General features: G+C 40.9%; 1 protein-coding gene and 1 pseudogene across 2 annotated transcripts; one reads left to right on the top strand and one right to left on the bottom strand.

The window, feature by feature from the left end:
* Window positions 1-5,093: 5,093 nt before the first annotated feature.
* TFB2M (transcription factor B2, mitochondrial) lies at window positions 5,094-22,676 on the bottom strand. The gene is made up of 8 exons (XM_080928782.1): window positions 22,244-22,676; window positions 21,418-21,506; window positions 18,950-19,100; window positions 14,317-14,465; window positions 10,434-10,523; window positions 8,338-8,403; window positions 7,740-7,900; window positions 5,094-5,941 (listed from the first exon to the last, which is right to left on the bottom strand). The coding sequence occupies exons 1-8, from the start codon at window positions 22,554-22,556 to the stop codon at window positions 5,761-5,763; spliced, it is 1,200 nt and encodes a 399-aa protein (XP_080784908.1). The 5' UTR covers window positions 22,557-22,676; the 3' UTR covers window positions 5,094-5,760.
* On the top strand, window positions 15,006-15,562 carry LOC308435136 (small ribosomal subunit protein eS6-like; annotated as a pseudogene). Its single transcript has one exon. The product of its transcript is annotated as a small ribosomal subunit protein eS6-like (transcript).
* Window positions 22,677-22,698: the final 22 nt, after the last annotated feature.

Here is a 22,698-nt window from a genome sequence, read left to right as displayed (position 1 = left end):
CCTCGGTTCTAGGCTAGCCAGGACTACTATAGTGAGATCTGACTCAAAACCAACCAAACAAAAGACAAAAGTCAGAGTAGTCAAGAAAAAAGTCTCCACATCCCTTCCTGCATGTTAAAGTGTCCTCAAGACGCCTGTCCTGGATCAGGCTGCGTCCCTGGCTCTGTGACAAATATAAAAGAGAACAAACATCCAAGGATATTAAAAACACTGCACTCTAGAGAACAGCTAGAATGCAGAGCATTTCCAAAAGAGGTAACTTCTCTATGATATAAAAATGGCAGCAGTGGGAACCGGAGGCCAGAAAGCTTGTCCATGTGTCGCGCGCCCCACTTCCCGCTGGCAGGAATAGGCGTGCAACAACAGGATTCTTCTGCGAACAACCTTTATTGTACAATACTCTGAGCAGGGGACCCACGAGGAAGGAAAATGCACTGCTTAAATATGCCCAGGAGACTCGTGTCGCTATCTGATTGGTGCGCCCTCCAGTAACTCATTAGCATGCCCCAAGAGCGGGCTGTGAAATCTGTGGCACATGCGCACTATGTCTCTTGGGCTCTGTTTGCTGAGTCATGGGCGGGAAGCCGGCGCCATGTTTGGGTGCGGCACAAATGGCTCTCTACATCCATGTACAGACTCTGCCTAGGAATCTAACTACAAAAACTCCAGGACTGACTTCTCTAGCAGGACTTCTCTAGTCATTGATGATGGTGTTGTAAGTGCCTGGTCTAATTCTGCTACCTTTTATTGCTCTCCCCATCAGGATGCTCAGTTTGAAGATGATTTACTCTCTAATACTTGCTTTTTGCTCTTGTACTTACTACATGCTCAATCTATTCATCCACTCAAAGTCAAATAAATGTACAGCTGTGGTAGATTGGTCTGTGTACAGAACAGATGGATGAAGACAGAGTTAGACATATGGGGGGAAATCAAGGCTTAAAGTACATGGCTAGGGAGTAGAAAGAAGTCTGTGGCATTTGAAGACTGGACAGACCATGTGCAGAGGTGAATTGTATAAGAATTTAGAGCACTCAACATTTCCAACCATATTCAATAGTAAATTAATGGAAGAAGGAAAACCAAATGCTGCTGCCTTAATTAGGGTCTTACTGCTGTGAACAGACACCATGACCAAGGCAAATTTTATAAGGAAAACATTTAATTAGGGCTGGCTTACAGGTTCAGAGGCTCAGTCCATTATTTTCAAGGAGAGAGCATGGCAGCTTCCAGGCAGAAGAACTCTTCCAGGTGCTAGAGAGGCTGAGAGTTCTACATTTTCATCTGAAGGCTGCTAGGAGAAGAATGGCTACCAGGCAGCTAAAATGAAGGTCTTAAAGCCCACACCCACAGTGACATGACACTTCCTTCAACAAGACCATACCTACTACAACAAGGCCACACCTCCAAATAGTGCCACACCCTGGGCCAAACATATTCAAACCACCACAGCCGCTAAGATGTCAGACTTACTTTTAGGCATGTAGGCATCATAAAGAATTACAGATTTTAGAAACAGCTTAAATTTCTGAAACAAATTTCTGAAGCTTTGATTACATGCCAATGTCAAAGGCACTAGGTTTGGTGCTTTAGGCTGGTGATATGTCTCCTGACAGAAAATTTGCCAAGCATGACTAAGGTTCTGGTTATACAGCCAAACCAAAGCAAAGCCAACCAAAAGTTCTGTTGTTACAGGAGCAAAAAAATCTGGGATTAAGCGTTGCCCTAATCAGGGTTACTATGATGAAACACCATGAAGCAACTTGGGGAAGAAAGGGTTTATTTAGCTTATACTTTCATACCACTGTTCATCACGGAAAAAATCAAGACAGTAATTTAAACAGGGCAGGAACCTAGTGCAGAGGCAGAAGCTGATGCAGAGGCCATGGAGGGATGCCGCTTACTGGCTTGTTTGCTCTCTGATGACTCTAGTCTATATCAAGTTGACAGGAAACTAGCCAGCACAAACGTGTTTCAACTAAAATCTAGATTCTTTAGTGACTGTGATGGCTATTCTTGGTTGTCAACTTGACTACAACTGGAATTAACTAAAACCCAAAAATGGAGGGCACCCAAAAGGTGAGGGATTTTTTGCTTGATTTGAAGTAGGAAGATCTACTATTAATCTGCATCTTTGAGGTAGGAAGACACATCTTTAATCTAGATCTTTTGAGCTGGGACAAACCAAGTCTCATACAAGCCAGCCCTCCCTCTAGATAAGAATGTGGAAGAACTTTGGCTCTCTGTCTGCTTGCTCTCCCCTCACTAGCATGTCTTCTTCACATGCTAGGCGGAGGTTCTCAACTTGTGTGTTGGGACTCCTTTGACAAACCTCTATCTCCAGAAATATTTACAATTCATAACCATAGCAAAATTATAGTTATGAAGTAGCAATGAAAATAATTTTATGATTGGGGATTGCCACAACACAAGGAACTATTATTAAAGATTCATAGCATTAGGGAAGTTGAGAACCACTGTACTAGAGCCTACTTCGTCAGGATTCTAGAATATTCCGAAGACTAGCAGAGACATCTAGCCTCATGGACTGCCACCTATTGTTGGATCATCTAGACTGGAGCTTGTAAGTCTTTCTAATAATTTCCCTCTCTGTATATACAGAGAGAATCATTTTGTAAGTTCAGTTACTCTACATAACCCTGACTAATACAATAACCTAACATCTTTCTTACTACTTCTATATTTTAATTACTTGGAACGCATTGTGATAAATGTCTAACAAACACCCATTATAACTGTTATTCTGTGAATCAGCATCACTTGACTCTAAATACAACTCATTTTTTTTCCTTCTAACATAAGGTAGCAGAACACCACAGGAGAGAAACTTATCATTGAAGGTGGCATCTCCAATTCTAACACCCCAAAAGTGTTCTAGTTCTAGTCTTGGGATCCCCCCAAAGTTGCAAGGCATGGTAAAGGGGGAGCTGTTGGAAACAGAAAGTAATTCCTAACATATTATGGTGCTGAGGCTGCATGCAGGCTCTCCTAAACAAAACTGCTGAGGCTGGAGAAGAAAATAAAAGCTTTGAGGTCCTGAGGTAGGCTTTGGGAACTAGGGGGATTTTTGGTTTCTAAGTCATTTTTAATGTCTTCAAATTTCTTTGTTTGGTATGTCATAGTTCTAAGTCAGACAGGTAACAACCCTGATGTTTCTGTTGCTGTGATAAAATACACTGGCACAAAACAACTTAAAGGAGAAGGGTTTATTTCAGTTTAAATTACCAGGTTGTAATCCATCATTGTGAAGTCAAGTCAGGAACTTCAAATATCTCCTCACATCATACCCACAGTCAAGAGCAGAGAAATGAATGCATGGATGCTCACTCATGTTCCATTTGATTTCTACACTGTGACCTCTTGCCTTGGGAATGGGCCTGCCCACATAAAACAATAATACCCAGTAGGCATCCTCATCCACAGGCCAACCAAATACAATCCTTCATGGAGACTCTTTTCCCAGGTGATTCTATATTGGATCACATTGACAATTAAAACTAACCATAGCTAAACCATTGGCCCAGAGCCAAAAGTAAATGCAGAAATTGAAGCTCAATGTGTGGAAAGAATGAGGACACGAAAGGCACCACAGCACCTGAGCTGCTCAGTGTCTAAGAAAGTACCTTTAAGTTCCATACTTTTAGGTCACAGACAATCTAGTTTTAGTTTTGGTTCTTCCTCTAAGGCCTTACATATTTGGTGCAATTGTTTCAAAACTGAACCACATCACCAACATAAAACTTTCATTTTTTGTTTGAGACTTGGGTTTCTCTGTGCACATGTAGCCTTGGCCATCCTGGGATTTGAACTCACAAGAGATCAAACTGCTTCTGCTCTCAAAGGCACTGGGGCTAAAGGTGTGCACCACTACTGTGCAGCCTCAACTTTTATTGTGCTGAACACCAAACCAGATAAAGTGCTCCACCTGAGCCACAACTCCAACCTAGGCTTGGATAAAAAATGTTTTTTCACAATCTAAAAATATAAGGCATTCCTCATTTTTTTTTCCTGAGTATAGTGGCTTGATCCCAGGGCACCCTACCACTGACATATATTCAATCCCAAAAATTCTTTTGTGTGTGGTTCATGTGGGTTGACAGATCTTTATTGCTTATTTTTTGATACATGGTCTTTAGAGCCTTTTCAACTTGATAGACTGACTTGTGAGCTCCTCTCCATACGTGGACCTCCTACCACGATTGCCTGGCTTTACATTTGTGCTGGGAACTCAGCTCACGTCCTCTTGACTGCACAGCAAGCTCTACTGAGCCACCTCCCTAGCTTGCAAGAGGATGTGTGGTTGAGATGAGATCTTGCTCTCTTGTGCCCAACCCCATCACCAGCCAGGCTGGTCTCCAACTCTGGACGACTCACCCTTCCCACCTCGGCCACCATGGCAACTGCAGGTGCATGTCACTATACTTAGCTTCTCAAGACACTGCAGTTACACAGGCAGAACTGCTCATGACTCAAGTAAGGAAAAATACTTGGTGTGGGGCGCCGACTGCACATTCTCCATTACAAGATGGCGCTGACATCCGGCTGGAGTTAGCAGTAAACAAGCCATGTGCGCACGTGCTGGGTAACTTTCCACTCCTTGAGCTCTGCCTCTCCCGTGGCGTCATAGGGCCTGATGAGTTTCAACCAATCAGGGGGCTCCGCATCCAAGGCAAGGACTGATCCCTTTATAAGGGGACGGGCTAAATAGTTCCTCTCGCTCCTTGGTCTCGTTCATCTCATTGATCTCGTTCGTCTCGTGGATCTCGTTCGTCTTGTTCGTCCTGTTCATCTTCTTGGACTTCTTGGTCTTCTTCGTCTTTTTCGTCACGTATAACAAGTGCTGGTTCTCGAGGATAATAAAGTTTACCGCAGAAGGATTCTATTTCGTGTGCCGCGTCATTCTTGCAGGCGAGACGGTTGCGCGGGACAACTTGGGGTCAATTTAAAATTTCACTCATGCATATGGAGACCAAAAAAGAAAACACACACACACACACACCAACTATATAGAAATTCTTTATTTCTCAAAAAGTTTTAAAACATACTACAATTTAAATTATAAACAATGGATTGCATAGTGCCTGATAATCCACTTCAACATAATAAAAGATAAACTAACCACTTTCTGAAATACGTTTTTATTGTTTTGTTTGACAGGGTCTTTTCTTAGCCCAAACTGGCCTCAAACTCAACTCTACAGCTGAAACTGACGGGCCCTCTACCTCACAAGTCCTGGGACTTGCACCACTATGTCTGCCCAAATCCATTTATTTTCTAAGTGTAACAGTGCAGAAACTGGAAGAAGATGTAAGCAATTGGCAATGGCGAAAAGTGCAGTATTTAAAGATGTTTGGCCCAAAGGGTTTTCGTTTTTAAAAGGAAACTAAATTACAATCAGAAATACTCCACACCTATGGGCCTTACAGTAAAGAGAAATTGTTTTAAAAATTTCCTATGCTGGGGGCAACACCAGAGTAGAGAGTAATCTAAAACAAAGCAAATCTGATCTGATCAAACTGACAAGGTTTCGTTTTACTTAACTTAGAATAAAACGGCAGTCACTGCTTTTTCTGTATATCAAAGATATCAACTTGAGAAGAAATTATTTGCCTCATCTGTGCTAAACAAGGCTAGTTTCTCTTCAGTCAAAAGGACATGAATTTCTTGAAATTCAGTTTTCATTTATCACATAATTTCAAAATTAATAAACAGCTCGTTCATGGCTTGTAGACTTTCTTCCTAGAGCTCAATGTCGTCCTCCGGGCAGTAGTCATAGATCCACTTAAAGACAGAGTCTTCTGAACGCTCTATAGTTTCGAAAAGTCTTTTGAAGTCGTTAGGATACATTTTAGCAGCTGAGTCTCCAGGGTTTTTCCTTATCTGCCTCAGTATATTAATGGGATCAACCGTACTCAATGAACTGCCGAGGAAAACCAAACACAGTTAACTGCCTTTCACAACTGTCAGCTACAGCTGAGAGCTGCCTCCTATGTCCAATTAAAATGGCTAACACACATAACTGAATTTAGTTAACAGTTTATAAATAATTCATGTATTTTCAACTCATACAGAGATGACTATGAACTGACCCTCCTACCTTTACCTCCCAAGTTCAGGGACTACAGGTATGTATGCTACACTAAGTTTGAATAAGAAATCTGCACATAAAACGTGTTATGGCTGTAATCTCAGTACTCCAGAGACTGACAGTCATTCTTAAATATTCAGAGCTAACCTGCAATGAAAACCATCAGTTGAAGTTTTAACATGGTATAATTCTCACAAAAAATCTAGTTTACATATCATCATTTTTATTTTGAGATACAGCCTCACTGCATAACCTTGGCTGGCCTGGAACTTACTATGTAGACCAGGCTAGCCTCAAATTTACAGAGATCCACTTGCCTCTGTATCCTGAGTACTTTGATTAAAAAAGGTTGTGCGCCACTACATACACCTGGTGGTTTTCTCTTTCTTTCTGATATCTGCATTTAAATGAACACCTCCCCAAGACAGTGAGATGAAAATTAGACTTTAGTGGTTTATTGACTTTTTTTTGTTTATTGACATTTTAAACTTTTGTGTATATATGAAGTTTCTGGGTTTTGAGGGTTTTTTTGTTGTTGTTTTGGTTTGGTTTTCTTGAGTCAGGGTTTCTATGTAGGCCCGGAACTTCCTCTATAGACCAGGCTGGCCTCAACCTCAGACATCTACCTGCCTCTGCCTCCTGAGTGCTGGGATTAAAGGAGTGCACCGCCAACATGGGTGAGGTTTCTTAAAAATAGTTCCATTCTATGTCCCCGCAGGTCTGGAACTCACGTGACCAGGCTCCTAGGTGCTGAGTAAAGGGTAAGCCTTTATTTGTAAATACTGACTGTGCTGGTTCACATCTTCACACCCACAATCCCAACACTTTGGAAGTAAAGACAAGAGGTTCACGAATTCAAAGTCATCTCTGGCTGTACCTCTCTAGCTTGGGCTAAATGAAACCCAATCTCAAAATAAATGTTTCTAGTCAACAGTCCTATTAAGGTTATATAGTATATGATGATTAATTAAAATAACTAACTTTTCCATTTTCTGACAATACTTTAGAGACTGCTAGTTACAAAGAAAATGGAGACTATGACATAGGAGGGACAGATAGATCTGCAGTTAGGAGTACTTCCTGCTCTTCTTGGGAACTTGAGCTCAGTTCTCAGCACCTATGTCAAGCAGTTCTTCATCATCTGTGACTCCTCCTCCAGGGGATACAACATGCTGTTCTGGCCTCTGTGGGCACAGCACACACATGTGCACACACATAAGATAAAATATCAACTGAAGCTGAAGCAATCTTTGAGTAGCCTAGGTTTTGCTGCTTAAAGATGAAAATAAATGAAACTAAGTTTGTAGAAAACATAACGCACAACAGGGAGAAAAGGTTTTTTTATTTGTTCTTTTATTTTATTTACTTTTATCTTATGGGTAGGTGTGTGTATGCCATGTGTGTGGTACCTAGAGGTAAGCAGGGAGTGCTAGAGCCCCTGGAACTGGAATTAGATGCTTGTGAACTGCTTCTCAACCATCTCTCCAGTCCAGAAGGATGTATTTTTAACAGGTAAATGAAACATGGGCACACCTTACTCTAAGTCAAGATGTGAAAAACCATCTTCCAACAAAGGACAGTCTCAATAAATCACTACTTTCATATTCATCTTTACTGCACTTCTACTTACCGTAAATGGTGTATTATTGGGGCATTGCGTTTCCCAAAGCAGTGCTTTACCAAGTGGAAAAATATATCATAGTTCAAAGGACTTAGGTTTTCTGTAAATAAAGTCCTACGAGGAGTCATTCGAACAAGAAATAGGTTTTGTTTCAGTAAATTTAATGGTACCTAGAGAGAAAGAAAATAAGTTTTGTTAGTCATAAACTATTACCAGAATAGAACACTGACTACTTATTTCAGTCCTTGCATGTCCTACATGTCTCTGGGTCTTATCTAACCAAGACAGCTAAAGTTTACTGACTTGTGACTTTAGTGAAAACCAGAGCTCAAACACAGCCCCAGCATGAACAGAGTTCCTGCTGTGTTCAAGGGACACCATCACCAGAACCAAGGATACAGAAGTATTACTGACTAGCTTTTTCCTAATTGTACATTTATATATTATGTATGCACACACACACATGTATGCACAGTCTTATTACTGAAAATTTATTAATTCAGAATAAAGATAATCACTTTTTTGGACATCTCTCCAGCCTCTAAAGACAATCTTAGAGAAAACACTTGATTACATGATAAAAGGAAACGGCACCATTTGCTCTTACCCCGTTCTTTGATTTAGATTCTAAGTGTCCATTTTCAGCATGCACACTAAATGATGACCAAGGCTCCTGGAGGAAGAAAAACAGACAAACTATTTCTTCCTATAGGTCTTTGTGACATGTGTGCACATGTGGACCTATGTGTGGAGGCTGTTCTCAGCTGTTTTCCCTCTACCAGTCTCTCCACATTATTTTTTGAGTCAGGGTTTCTCAGGCTTGTAGGTTCTGTAGAACTAAGGATCCTCTTGTCTCTGCCTCCCTGGTCCTGGGATTAGAGGAGGCATTGCCCATTACACTGGACTTTTTACATGGGTGCTAGGAATTGAATTCAGGTCCCCATGTTTGTACTGCAAGTACTTTTGCAATTGAGACATCTCCTCAACCCAAAGACATTGTTTAGTTTATATATCACAACTGAAGACCAAAGCTCCTCAATTCTTATAGTTAATTCTCTTTTGTCTCAAGTTATTATTGCCTTTTAAAAAAACCTACCTATATAAATCTGGGTGTGGTGGTATATAATTATAATCTCTGTGCTTAAGAGGTAAAGGCTACATGATACACAGTCCATTCTACACTACAAAACAAAAACAAAACCAAAAAAAGCCCCAAGCCTAGTGACTAAGGTTTGTAGCGTTGTATTTAAGCACTTGTCTCAAATCAAAAATCCTACACAAATAAAAGGGTAAAAACCACTTCAAATCATATCTGGCAATGCTCAGTAAGTTTAACAATGACTAACTACTGAATTTGGATATTGAATAGCACATTTTTTATAAAAGGTAAAGGAAATGTATCAAGCTAAATATAGTGATATGTGTTTATATACCTAGCACTGAGAAAGCTGAGACAAGAGAATGGAAAGTCTGAGGTTACACAATAAAAATCTCAAAAAACAAATCATCGGTGGGGGTGCATTCCTTTGATCCCAGCACATGGAAGGCAGAAGAAGGTGTAACTGTGAATTTGAGGCCAGCCTGATCTACAGAGGGACTTCCAGGATAGCCACACACAGAAAAACTCTGTCTTGAAAAACAAACAAACAACCCCCCCCCCGCAAACACAAAAAAACAAAGCTCCAAAGCAATAAAATATTCACCATATTTAAAAAAAAAAAAAGAAAAAAATATTTCAAGTGTCACTAGTAGTGGATTTCTGGGTTCTAGAACTAATAGTGACTCATAAAATTTCTTTCCTTTCTATAAAGCATACCCAATTTCTTAGTTTTATCATGAGCCATTCATATTACTTTTAGAAGAGAGAGAAGTTTCCAAACAACTGTCAGTGTTAATCTCCTTTCAAGAGTTGGTAACAGCATATGTATTTAATCCCAGCACTCAGGAGGCAGAGGCAGGAGGATCTCTGAATTCAAGGCCATTCTGATCTACATAAGGAATAAGGAGTTTCTCCCTAGGCAGAGCTACATAGTCACACTCTACTTCAAAATAAAACAAAACTAAACAAGTAAGAAAATAATGAAATTAATATTTTAAACTTTTACTGCAGGGTCTGCACTTACCAACCTGAGTAACACAGTTCATCTGGCATTAAAACTTCACCCACTGAAGGTTGATGTCTATATGTAGGTGAGGGCTGGCACTAGTTAGGTCAAGGCGATAGATACATGACTGAATGGCAGGGAGTGGGGCGGGGACAACGTTTTGGTAAAGGGGAGAAGAGAAAGAAGGAGAATCAACACGGAAGATGAAGATAACCATCTCCAAGCACGTGGTTCTATGTAGCCATATGTATACCTTCTAGGGATGGATTTCTATATGTCAATTTATCTTATCTAGGTGGGTGGTTTATATCTTAATAATAAGCAACTGGTTGTAAGCTTATTGTGTGGATTATGGATTAAGACCTTAACATATAAATCTATTTGATAAATTATTGATTGTTGAGTCATGATCTTACTGGGCTGAGGAGAACGTGAGCCAAATTCCCAGATGATAGAAAGACAGCTTTTGTGGGCAGTTTGTGGACTATGTGGTAGAGAAAGAGACCAGGCAAACAGTCCCATTGGAGCAGCTCTGGTAGAGTAAGACCGTGTGGACCCGTAGTACCAGATTCGTTTAATTTTTACTGCAACAACTTACCATGTGCAGAAACTTAATTTCACAAGCCACTTGCCAAAGTACACCCAATACTTGATATAAATCTGGCCTCTTAGGGCTTGCTATTAGTTTCTGGTAAAAACAAACAAACAAAATCATGTTATATAGAATCTTAATAAATATCAAATGTTGGATTTTAACTGAAACATCTTAATAGCATCTTAAAATTTAAGTTAAAAGATGAGAACTAGGCAGGCATAGCCTTTAAACCTAGTTCTCAGGAGGCAGAGGACGCAGGAGGATCTCTGAGTTCCAAGACAGACAGAACTACATAAAGAGTCTGTGTCAACAATACACACAAAGGAGAACTAAGTATAAACTATTAACCCTAAGTACTTTCAAATAGAGTTTTCCTATTTGAAAACCAATGGCAACATATACAATTGACTTTATATGGGCTGCAGTGGCTAAGAGCACTTGCTGCTCTTCCTGGGGACTAGAATTTGTTTCCCATCACAAAGGCCATTCACACCTTTGAGAGTGAGCTATTACATTGTGCATCAAGAATTGTTAAGCCTGTAACTCTAGTTCCAGGGAATGCAATGCCTTTTAGCTCTGCCAAATAACTTGCCACACGACATAAACACACTTCTAAATAAAAACAAAATAAAAATCCCACAGGCCAGAAAGATGGATGCTCTTCCAGAGAACCCAGATTCAAGAGGACCAACATGACAGGTCACAGCCATCTGTCATTCCAGACTCAGAGGATCTGATGCCCTTATCTGGCCCCATCAAGCATTGCATGAATATATGAATACAAACATACATTCAGGCAAACAATCCTACACGTGAAATAAATAAGAAAAGCTAAAATTAAAAAAATTATAAAGACCAAGAATTGTAGCAAACAACTACAACCTCAGCAACAGGGAGATCAAGACAGGATTCCACTGAGTTTAAGGCTAGACTCAGCTACATAGTAAATCTGTTCAGGTTACACAGTAAGACTGTGTTTGAAAAATAAAAACAAACACAAACCAGAAAAACTAATCATTGAGCTATAGACACAGTTAAGACAGAAACAGTTTCTGCACTGCGGATCCACCAACACAACACAACATGTACTATGGAGAAAGAGAGGTATGTCAGAATTATGTATGTGGTGAGCTATTAAAGGATTGCTGTGGTGGAGCTGGGAGACGGGAAAAAAATAAAATAAAATAAAAAAATGCCATGGCTGGGATGGTAGGAGGGCTCACTGCATAAAACCTGACAACCTGGGATCTACTTGGTGGAAGGAGAAACTGACACCTGCAAGGTTTCTGGGTTTCTTTCTCTTCTGACTCCCACATGCTAAGACCTATGTGCATGAGTGTGCACATCTACACAAACACAATGTTTTTTTTTCTTTTTTTAAATAAAAAAATAATTGTTAAGGCTCTTTTGGGGACCTGCCTGTTTCTGTCTCTCTAGGGATAGGATTGAAGGTATGCACCACCACTGCCCAGCAAGGCTGACGCTTGCTAGACATTCAGGATGATATTTGGGTCTCAGGTAGTCTAGGCTGGTCTGCAACTGAGTATTGGAGGGTAACCTTGATTTCTGATCCCTCCTCTTTTGAATTATTTTTCTACCTGCCAAGTGTCCATAGTTGAACTACACACAGGCTTGGCCACTGTGGCCAACTACAACCTGATGAACATTCTTACGTACACTGCTCTCATTTTTTTCTTATATATTGTACATATGAATGGCCTCAAGGATGAGGATTGTCTATTCTCTCCCTCCACGTGGCTAGCCAATATTTACTATCTGGGTGAGGACACACTTATTGCGTCATTGCTCCATTATTCCTATCTACAATTCTTTCATGCACAATGAACACTGTCGATTACACTGGAGCAACTGCTGTGACTCTAACAGCAATGTGTAATGATTTAGGAGGCTTTCTCACTAAACAGAAGAAAAGTAAAGAGGCTGCTGGCTGTTCCTGCACCGGGCTCCCAAGACAGCAGACTAAAAATCAAACCCAAACCACTCAGATACGTTCCATGCCACCAAAGTGAACCCATGTTGTTTTCCCAGAAGTCGGGGGAACAGCCAAAGTTCCCACACAAGAAAATACAACTTGCTAAGAAAACGAAAGTCCATCTACATTAACCCTATACAGCAAAGGTTGGGCTGGTAACCAGTTTGTTACTCTTTTATTGATCAGTATCCCTGTTTCTGCTTTAAGAATGTAACTGTGAAATGACCAAGCAGCTATTTGGGTTTTGGTTTAGCTTCCTTCAGTCCTTCACTGCCTATAAAATTAACCTCCTATGCAGTTTTTATTGGGACCCGTATCCTATTTTTATAGGAAGAAGTGTTGATATATCCTCCTATCAAAGACAAAGTTAATTAGGGCAATGAAAAACCAAAGGACAAACGATTTTAGCAGAAGCCAGGCAGTGGTGATGCACATCTTAACCTTAACACTTGGAGGCCTCGAGTCAAGGCCAGCCTAGTCTACAAAGTGAGTTCTAGGACAGCGAAGGGTACACAGAGAAACCCCCTCTCAAAAAACCAAAAACTAACACTAACATGCACACACACATACATTTAATAGAAATTGCTTCAGGAGATATATACCAATAGTAGACAAATTAAGAGCTGTTCAACACCAATTAGGAAACTACTAACTCAATGCTTCATCCCAATATGCCACTATGAGATGCTATCAAAGATACAAAAGGGAAGGGCCAGTGAGATGGTGCAGCTGGGCAAGCTTGCTGACCTGAGTTTGATCCCTGGAACCCGCCTTTGACCCCTACACAGTCTGTGGCATGTGTGTACCAACACAAACACTAATAAGAAACACAGAATTAAATAAAGGAAATACAAATATGATGGAGGAAAATCTTTGAATGGGTGCCCACTGCTGGTGGGGAGTAAAACTGTGTGTCTAGCAAGAAAATTGCAAGAGAATTATCACATGATCTAGCCAGCCTCGTTCTTTATACACGAGCCCAGAACACTGAAAGCAGGGTCTGGAGGGATGGCTCAGGTGGCAAAGTGCTTGCCATGCAAGCAGGAGGCCTGAGTATGATCCCATGGGAAAGCCAGGAACAATAGCCAGGCCCACAACTCATCCCTGGGGAGGTGGAGGCACAAGGATTCCTGGGGTTGTCTAGTCAACTAGTCTAGCCAAACTGGCAAACGACAAGTCTGAGTGAGAACCCCGTCTCAAACAGGCAAATCAAAGAATAAGTAAAACAGAGGTAAACAGAGAAGAATCCAAAAGGTAGACAGCATCAGAGGCTGACCTCAACCACTACCCATCCACCTGCACACTACCCCTACCACAACCTCAAAACAAGAAGTTGTAAAAACACATATGAACTCATGTATGTGGCTGTTTTATTCATATTTGAGAGGCAGAAGCAGCTAAGTGCTCTTTCACCATGAATGAAGAGATAAATTTCAGTGAATACAGCAGAACACAGTAAAAAGAACACACTGGAACACAGATGAACCTTGATGATACTAAGCTAAGTGAAGTCAGCTGGCCACAATGGACAAACGTAGTATGGCTCCAAGCCACGCTCACAGCTGGTCCAGGACAAAGGTCACCAGAGCCCGAGGAAATGAGAGGGTGGGGAGTCAAGCATTCAGTGGAATGTCTAAAATTTTTGGAGCTAAACAGCAAGTACTGGGTGTATATTATAAGTATATTTAATGCCACTGAAGGTATATTGTCAAATAATTAAAACAGCCCATCTTACATGTTTAATAAAAATATTTAAAGCCCTAGCTTGATTCTAAAGATTGTGCTACAGAATCAAAAAGCAGGGGCCCCTAAATTAAAATGCAGCTGAAGCTCCTGAGAATATTACAGCTCTCTTTTCAAAGCAGTGATACCAATTGTCTTTTAACAACGCACCCGGAATTCTTTTTCACTAATAAATATATTCAGTTCTACTCGTCCATATCTGAATATAGATTCGCAGGAGTATAGATCGAACAGAATTTTCCAAAGTACTCGTCTTTCATGTTTAGCTGGTAGGATTCCAAATACTTTTATGGGAACACCTGTTAGGAATACAAACACAAATTTGTATAAGGTCCTTAAAACTTTCTCTTATAATCACATTTTGCTGATGCAAAGTAAGTTAATGATGGTAACTGTATTTTAATTAAGGATCCAGGATGGTGGCTGACATGCAGGTGTGGTATGCTAGAATCACCAGGGAAATAACTGAAAACAGCTGTAACAGTGCCAGAAGAGGTGTGGGAATACCCCAACATGAGAAACTGGGAAGAGCAGGGCAGGGAGCTGGGGTCAGCGAAGGGTTAACTGTGCAAGTGTGAGAAGGACCTGCTTCCAGGTGGCCCTATGCAAAGAACCCACCATTGTAAAGGACACCCAGGTATGCTTTTTAGTCTACCCTGACAGGTTACAGGTTCAGTGACAGGCACAGAGTGACTGAGGGGGACACTCAACATCAAACTCTGACTCCACACGAATACACACATACATGTGCACATACAAGAATATGCACACACACATAAAGGGCCTCTCTTTTTGTGATGCCTCTTAAGCAGTCAACTGTGTCAAGACGAAGCTGAATATCTCCTGAATATTCTGCCACTGGCTGCCAGAAACTCATTGATGTGGACCATGAGCACAAGCTTCATGCATGAGAAGGACACGCACAGTCACAGATGTAGCTGCTGATGCTCTGGGTGAAGAGAGGAAGGGTTGTGTGGTCTGGATTATTCAAAGGAATGACAAACAAGGTTTTCCCAAGACCTAAGGAGTTTTGACCCACGGCAGAGTGTGCTTGCTGTTGAGAAAGGGTGTTCTTGTTATAGACCAAAGAGAACTGGAGAAAGGAAAACCAAGTCTGTCTGTGGATGCTAATCTGAGTGTTCTCAACTTGGCTACTGTTTTAAAAGGAGAGAAGGCTATTCCTGGACTGACAGATACAACTGTGCCTCATCGGTTAGGTCCTAAAAGATCTAGTAGAATCCAAAAGCTTTTAAATCTCTCTAAAGAAAGTGATGCCCACCAATATGTCGTCAGAAAGCCCTTAAACAAAGAAGGTAAGAAGCCCAGGTCCAAAGCACCCGAGATTACTCCACGTGTCTTGAAAGATGAATTCCATCACACTGCTCTGAAGAACTAAGACAGTTGCCCAAAGCAATGACAAAAGGAGGAGATATTAGGAAAAACCCTTTCCTCTTGGCACTCATGGGAGTAGTCACACAACACTATCTAAAAAAGATTCTTGGGGATGGAGAGAAGGCTCAGCACTTAAGAGCACCTGGTGCTTTTCCAGAGGACTCAAATTTGGTTCCTGGCACCCACCTTGAGTGGTTCAAAGGGACCTGTAACTCCAGCTCCAGGAGATCTGATATCTTCTTCTGGCTTCTGAGGGCACCCATATATACATGCACATACTTACATACAAGAATATCAAACACCCTTTCTGCTGAGTCAGCAGCTTAATTTTATCCCCTCATTGAAAATGTCAAAGAACTAAATGTTGACACCTGGCCAGACTTCCTCTAGACAGCAAAGAAGAAACTGGAATCAGTTTCACGAAATATTCAATGAGATGAAAACCTGGTCGATGTATCAACCCAGTGTTTAGAAAACACATACTTGTGTCAGGTGACATACCCTGAACATCTGGAAGGTCAGCCTAAAAGCAAGACAGGCATTCAAAACTGGACTCCTGAAGGCCTACTTTCAGGTGTGACGATTATGAATGAGCAGACATGTGAAGGATGCCCACTGACAGAATGACGATCTGTGACCTCACACGGGAAGGACACCCCGGAGAGTGATAGACATCCAGGCGCAAGGCTGCGACCAGCAATCAGGTGAGAAGGCACTCCGGTTCTACACCCCATCCTGCTCCATCTGTTTCAGACCAAGCACTAATTTAGCAGACCAGTGCAGTCCTTCTGTCTGGCTTGCCTTTTCATTTTCACTTTGATAGGCTTGTCCAAAGTAGATGGGCTAGCAGACTGGTTTTCGGGGTCTGTGTCTCAGCTTCCTGACAGCTAGGGCTCTTCTTATCTTTTAAGTTGTCTGATTATGCATCTCTCTTTTTTTTTTTTTAAAGATTTATTTATTTTATGTATGAGTACACTGTCACTCTTCAGACACACAGAAGAAGGCATCAGATCCCATTACAGATGGGTGTGAGCCACCATGTGGTTGCTGGGAATTGAACTCAGGACCTCTGGAAGAGCAGTCAGTGCTCTTAACCACTGAGCCATCTCTCCAGCCCCCTATGCATCTCTTTTTAAGATTTATCTTTATTATTTTTAATTATGTATAAACATGTGTTTCTGCACATGGGCACACATGGCTGAGTGCAGGTGCCAAAGGATGCCAGGGGCATTGGTTCTCTCAGAGCTGTTGGTGCAGACAACTGAGAACTGCGCACATGGATGCTGGGAACTAATCCAGACCTCAGGAGGAGCAGCAAGTGCTCTTAACCATGGAGCCAGGTCAAACCACCCATTACTCCATTTCTTTACTTACGTAGTCTACCCTTAGCTAAAGCTGCTTCACTGACACCTACTTTCCCTCTTCACTTTCCCAACCAATTTGATATTAATCATTAATCTTCTACCGTTTCCCTTTTCATGCATACTCACAGTGACTAGTATCTTAAAACACAACACACCCTCAGTGTTCCTGCACTTTCTTTATAATTGGCATTTAAGGGGAATTTGACTGTTGTTATATGTTCACAGTGGGCCTACCCTTTCATAGTGAATTGTTTCTTCAGACACTGTTCTACTTTTAGGGGTATACTAGGGATTGTCAAGTACAGCCAAAGACATCAAAAGAGGACACCGATAAATTCCTGGAAAAATGACAAGAAAACACTAACAGACTAATGAAGTAAGGAAGTTAAGTATGGATAGGAATTGAAATTCAATAAGGAGACAGAAATACTATGTTTTTAAAAAGCCACTTGAAATAGTAAACTCAGGATGTCAAATAAAAAATCTAAGGCTCAAGAGAAAATGCAGTGTATGGGCTTAAGACAAAGAATAGGACATGGAGCACTCAGAAACGACAAAATAAAGTAACTGGACGGTATTAACAGAACATTTGAGATCTGTGGTACACTGTAGACCAAATCTACAAGTCATGAGCATTAAAAATGATTCATGCTAAGGCATAAAAAATAGTTTAATGAAGATCATAGCAGAAAGTTCCTGAGTCTAGGGAACCAGACAAGACGGGAGAGGAGCCTTCTCACATCACGATAGTGAGAACACTCAGTAAACAGAAGAAAACATTCTGAAATATGCACGAGTGATGGCAAGCTGCATGTAAATGCAGGCCTAGCAGAGTAACTGCAGATGTCTCAACAGACACTAAGACAGAAGGGCTTGGGAGAACGCACTTCAAACTCTGATAGAGGACGACTGTGAACCAGCACAGTGCACCCAATAAAGCTATGTAACAATCAAAAAAGAAAAACACTCCATAAGTGACATCCATATAAAGACATTTAACCATTAAACTAGCCCTACTGAAGATACTTGAATGAATTCTTCAGACTGAAGAGAGAAAATGTCCAGGAGGCTAGATGAAATTACACCAAACAGTAGTTGAGTGAAGGATGAATAAGAAAACACCCAAACTACAGGATCGATAAAATAGATACATTCCAATAATAATGCTTACTGATAATAGTCTAATAAATTCTCTAAGCAGAAGGCAAGATCAGCAAACTGAAATTAAAAACAGGATCTAATTGTGTATTGTTATATGATGTACATGCTGTTTCTTTTTTCAGCCATAAAAACAATGTTATGTCACTGCAAAGATTGTCATATGAAGCAAACTGAACCAGCCTCAGAAAGTCAACGATGCTGCCTTTTCTCATGTGTAGTTATTAGATTTACATTGATACATAAACTCACGCACTACATTATGATGTGAAGGCAGAAGGAACACTATTTAAGAGGTAAAGGAAGCTAGCGGTGAAGAGACAGTTCTGTGGTTAAGAGCACTGGCTGCTCTTCTAGAACCTTGGTCAATCCCTAACACCCACATGGTGGCTCACAACTATGTAAATTTGCAGTTTCAGGGGAATCCAATGCCCTTTTCTGACTTACATGGGTAACATATTTAGACAAAAACATAGAACACACACACACACACACGCATGAAATAAACAAATCCTTAAAAAGAATTTTAAATAAAAAGGTAATATGGAAGGGAATTTATATGGTCATATAATTTATATAAAAATTTATATAAAATGTTTTTATTTAAGACAGTCCCATGTATAATGAATATATATAATTAAAATTTAATAACTAACCTTCCTCCCCCACTTAGTACATAACTAGTTCTTTATAGAACTAAAATGGTTATTTATATGCAGGAAAAGGGAAAGGTATGTTTAATGAAAGAGTAGTTGCTTATGAACTGACCTGAATCTCTATATATTACATATACAGCCAGTAAACAGACGAAATATATTGATTAAACCAAAATAAACAAAGCATCAGCTTTGGTAAGTGACAAAAGTTACCTGCTGACCAAGGAACTGCTTTTATTCCCAGGTTCTGGAAAATTATTCGTGAGTTCATATCTGGTCTTACTGATTCCTGATATCTAGGATCCATTTTAAAGAAGTCACAGTGAACCACGTGTAGCTCTCCATCCCTATTCCTCCTTAAGGACTGAAGAGACAGAGGTGAGGTTAGAAATTTTATCGTCTTGTACACCTTGCTACAATTTAAGATCTACCTCAAAAGATAAGAAAACATAAATAAAAACAGCTGGTGGGGTGTGCCTGAAATCTCACCACTCAAGAAACTGAGGCAGTAAGTAGAATTATAAATTCGAGAAAGGCCCGAGTTACATAAAAACTAAGACCAGCCTACCTATCTCAATGATACAGTGAGATCTGGTCTTAAGAACCCAAGGGCTGGAATGTATAGAGCTTAATGGTAGAACATTTGTGAGACATCCATGGAGGCTCTCCAGCATCTCAAACAAAATAAAATAACTCAAGGATCTTGCATGAAGACATAAATAGTCTGAGTAAACCTCAAATTTAACAAAGGAAATAAAAATCAATTACTGCACGAGAAACGATCAAATCAACAGTTTTCTTAAGAAAAGAGGTCTGAAACATAGGTAACCTTCCACAGTGGCCCGTGGAGCTCAGTAGTTCAGTACTTGTGTAGCATGTACAAGGCTCTGGATTCAACCATTAGAAAACAAGACCAAGCCAAGCATGGTGGTACACATCTTTAATCCCGGCACTCGGAAGACAGAAGCAGGTACATGAGGCTGGCCTGGTCTAACAGAGCAAGTTCCAGGACAGCCAGGACACACAGAGAAACCTTGTTTCAAAAAACCAGGGGGGAAAATCACCAACAAATCCTTCTTTTTTCTTTTATTTTACAAAAAATTATCGTTGTTGTTGTTAATGCTTTGTCTGTTTGTAAAGCTGGCTCTCTTGTGGAGGTTGTGAGGAATGTCAAGGCAGTGTCTCACTATGTAGCACAGGCTGGCCTGGAACTCACTATGTAGATGAGGCTTATCTCCAACTCCTGGGTGACTATTCTGCTTCTGTCTCCCACACATTAGGGTTGCAGGTACTTGGGAGGCAGAAGCAGAAGCAGCTCTGCCAATCAGATCTACTAGTTTTTTCCTTCTGCTTTTTCTTCAGTGCCGCCAATTACAAAAACAGTATGTTCTACGTTTTCACCATGTAGTCCTGTCTGGTCTAAAATTCCAAATATAGACCAGGTTAGCCTTGGAATCAGTGACTTGCTCTCCTACCTCTGCACCAGACTTGAGGAATTAAAGGTGTGTGGTACTCCACCTGCCAGGCTCACTCATCACCAGGTTTACCCATGGACCTTGTTTGTGCTAGACCAACTAGCTGTTCTCCCACCTAGCAGAAACCCACAAAACCTGACCAGCAGCCAACAGCTCAACACGCCCAGGTTTCACTTTTAAGCAATTTAATCTTTAGCTATTGTGGCTATTTCCACAATTCTTCTGTTGTCTCACAGCACCTTTAAATTCAGGCCGTTCCTTCTTTGAGCTTTCAGGAAGCTGGTTTGTTTCCTGAATTAATTTTCTCTCAGGTGGACAGTTAAAGATTCAGAAGCACTGAGACAATCATTTGGGGAGACAAAAAGACAGCATTCTGCAACTGTATTTATCCATCTCAAACCTTTTTTTGCTTCAGTTGAAGTCCTAAGTAAACTCAGAGAGAACAGAGTTCACCCTTTAGCCTAACCTTAGCACTCACTCTTAAATGCTAAGTTCACACAGGGCAGTGCCACAGCACAGCTTACTGAAGTTGGGGACATGAGCTTAGTGACCAAATTATATATCACTCAGCTAGACTGTATAGGAAGGGAAGAAGGGACATATTTCCTCCTGATCTTAAGGGAACAACTACACTCATTTAACAAAGGTAGGTTAACAATCGAAAAGTGTAGCAAGTTCATTAATGCAAGCCTTATGTAACAAGTGTAACAAGTAGGTCTAGAGAAAGTACCTGGAATGCTTCTGACAAAAGAACTTGTCATTACTATGAATCAAGGTAGGTCAAAGACTGTCTTTACAGACATTTCTCACATAGAAAGCTTACACTCACAGGCTTATCGTTTCTTTTGTAGTGAGGTGGTCCTAGCTTCTACGTCTATCCTGAGGGCTGAAACACCTTATTTCTGAGACTACACCTGAGGGCTTCCAACTGTCCTTTATTCCAAAATATTCTGAATGTCAATGAGTCACACTTTGAGGTTATCATTTTCTGGACCCCAGTAAGAACTAGAAAACAGATCTCAGAACTCCCAAGCTTTTAGTTACTCGGCAAGCATGGAATACTCAATAGGTCCTAGTTTTTATAGAGATATTAGGCATGTTCCCTACAAAGGCCATAAGAAGAAATTATGTGCTTAATTTTACTTCTTTAACTCACTCAAACTTAGTGGATGGACAAAAAATCACTTTAGAAACATAAAAATATACCTCCAAGTGTGGAATAAAGGTCTTTTCATTTTCAAAGGCAACCACTCTGGCACCAGCTTTAAGTAATGCCCCAGTCAGGATTCCAGGACCTGGTATATTAACAGAAAATTTTTATTTGCAAAATAAACAACATAGTTTCTCTGTCTGTCTATCTCTGTCTCTCTGTCTCTAAGACATAATCTCACTATGTAGCTCTGACTGTCCTGGAATTCACTCTGTAGACCATGCTGGCCACAAACTCACACATCAGCCTGCCTCTGCTGGGATTAAAGGTGTGTGCCACTGTCATCCGACCATAGTCACTTCAAAGTCGACTTTACACAAGTATCAAAAACACATCGTTCCTAGATAAGATTCTTTTTACGTATGTAAAAGATGATTAGGAGTTAACTTGAACCCACAACATCTCAACAGGTAAGCGGTACAACCTTCCTTCTGTCAGTGACAGCAACACTCCTAAACAAATGTCACTATTTCTTAAGAGAAAAACAAATATATAAGATAGTAAGTTTGCGCTTACCTCATACTCACGGACTACTTGAATGTTTAGCCATAAGAATTAATGTCAAATCTAAACGGAATCGACTCTTTATAAGAAGTGATGCTTAAGAAAAAAATGGTACAATTCAGGGCCAACAAGAACGCTCAGAGGGTAACGGCGCTTGGCGTTAAGGCTTAACGCCTCGTTTCAATCAATGAGATCACTTAGTGTAGAGAAAACTGACGTTGTCTTCTGACCTAAGCACGCACGCATACTCGATAAATAAACCCTAATTTAGAATATTAGGGATGTAAAAGCTAAGAGCAAACCCTCTGTTCAACTCACCTGGATTGCACTCCAGTATAAGTTGATGGGATGGGTTTTGGTGCTCCAGCAGGTCTCGTACCAGGTTCCTGGCCGATTTCTTACATGCTATGTAACGCATAGGCTCCGATCGACTCTTGGATGTCAACGGGGACGACTCCTCGAAATCAGAATCAGGCAACGGCTGCATGTAGAAATCAGAGAAGCCACGGCGGTTCCTCACTTGCCAGTCCTTCCGCGTCGCCGCTCCGGACCCCAGAATGCAAGACGGGCAGCGGCCAGCCAACACTGACAGCGCTAGCCGCGGGGACAACCCCATCGCTTGTCCCCTCATCCTCCTCTAATGTACCCCCCAACCACCAGTTACGGCAGCCTCTGCAAAGAACACGGAGCACCACACCACACGTGCACACACTTCACCGCCTCACTAGGCCGGGCGGAAGTAAACATTACGAACGGCGCATGCGAACGACCTA

Source organism: Micromys minutus (genome assembly GCF_963924665.1).
Source record: "Micromys minutus genome assembly, chromosome: 1".
NCBI classification, from domain to species: Eukaryota; Metazoa; Chordata; class Mammalia; order Rodentia; family Muridae; genus Micromys; species Micromys minutus.
The sequence above is the reverse complement of the archived record's forward strand: the minus strand, read 5'-3'. Positions and strand labels throughout refer to the sequence as shown.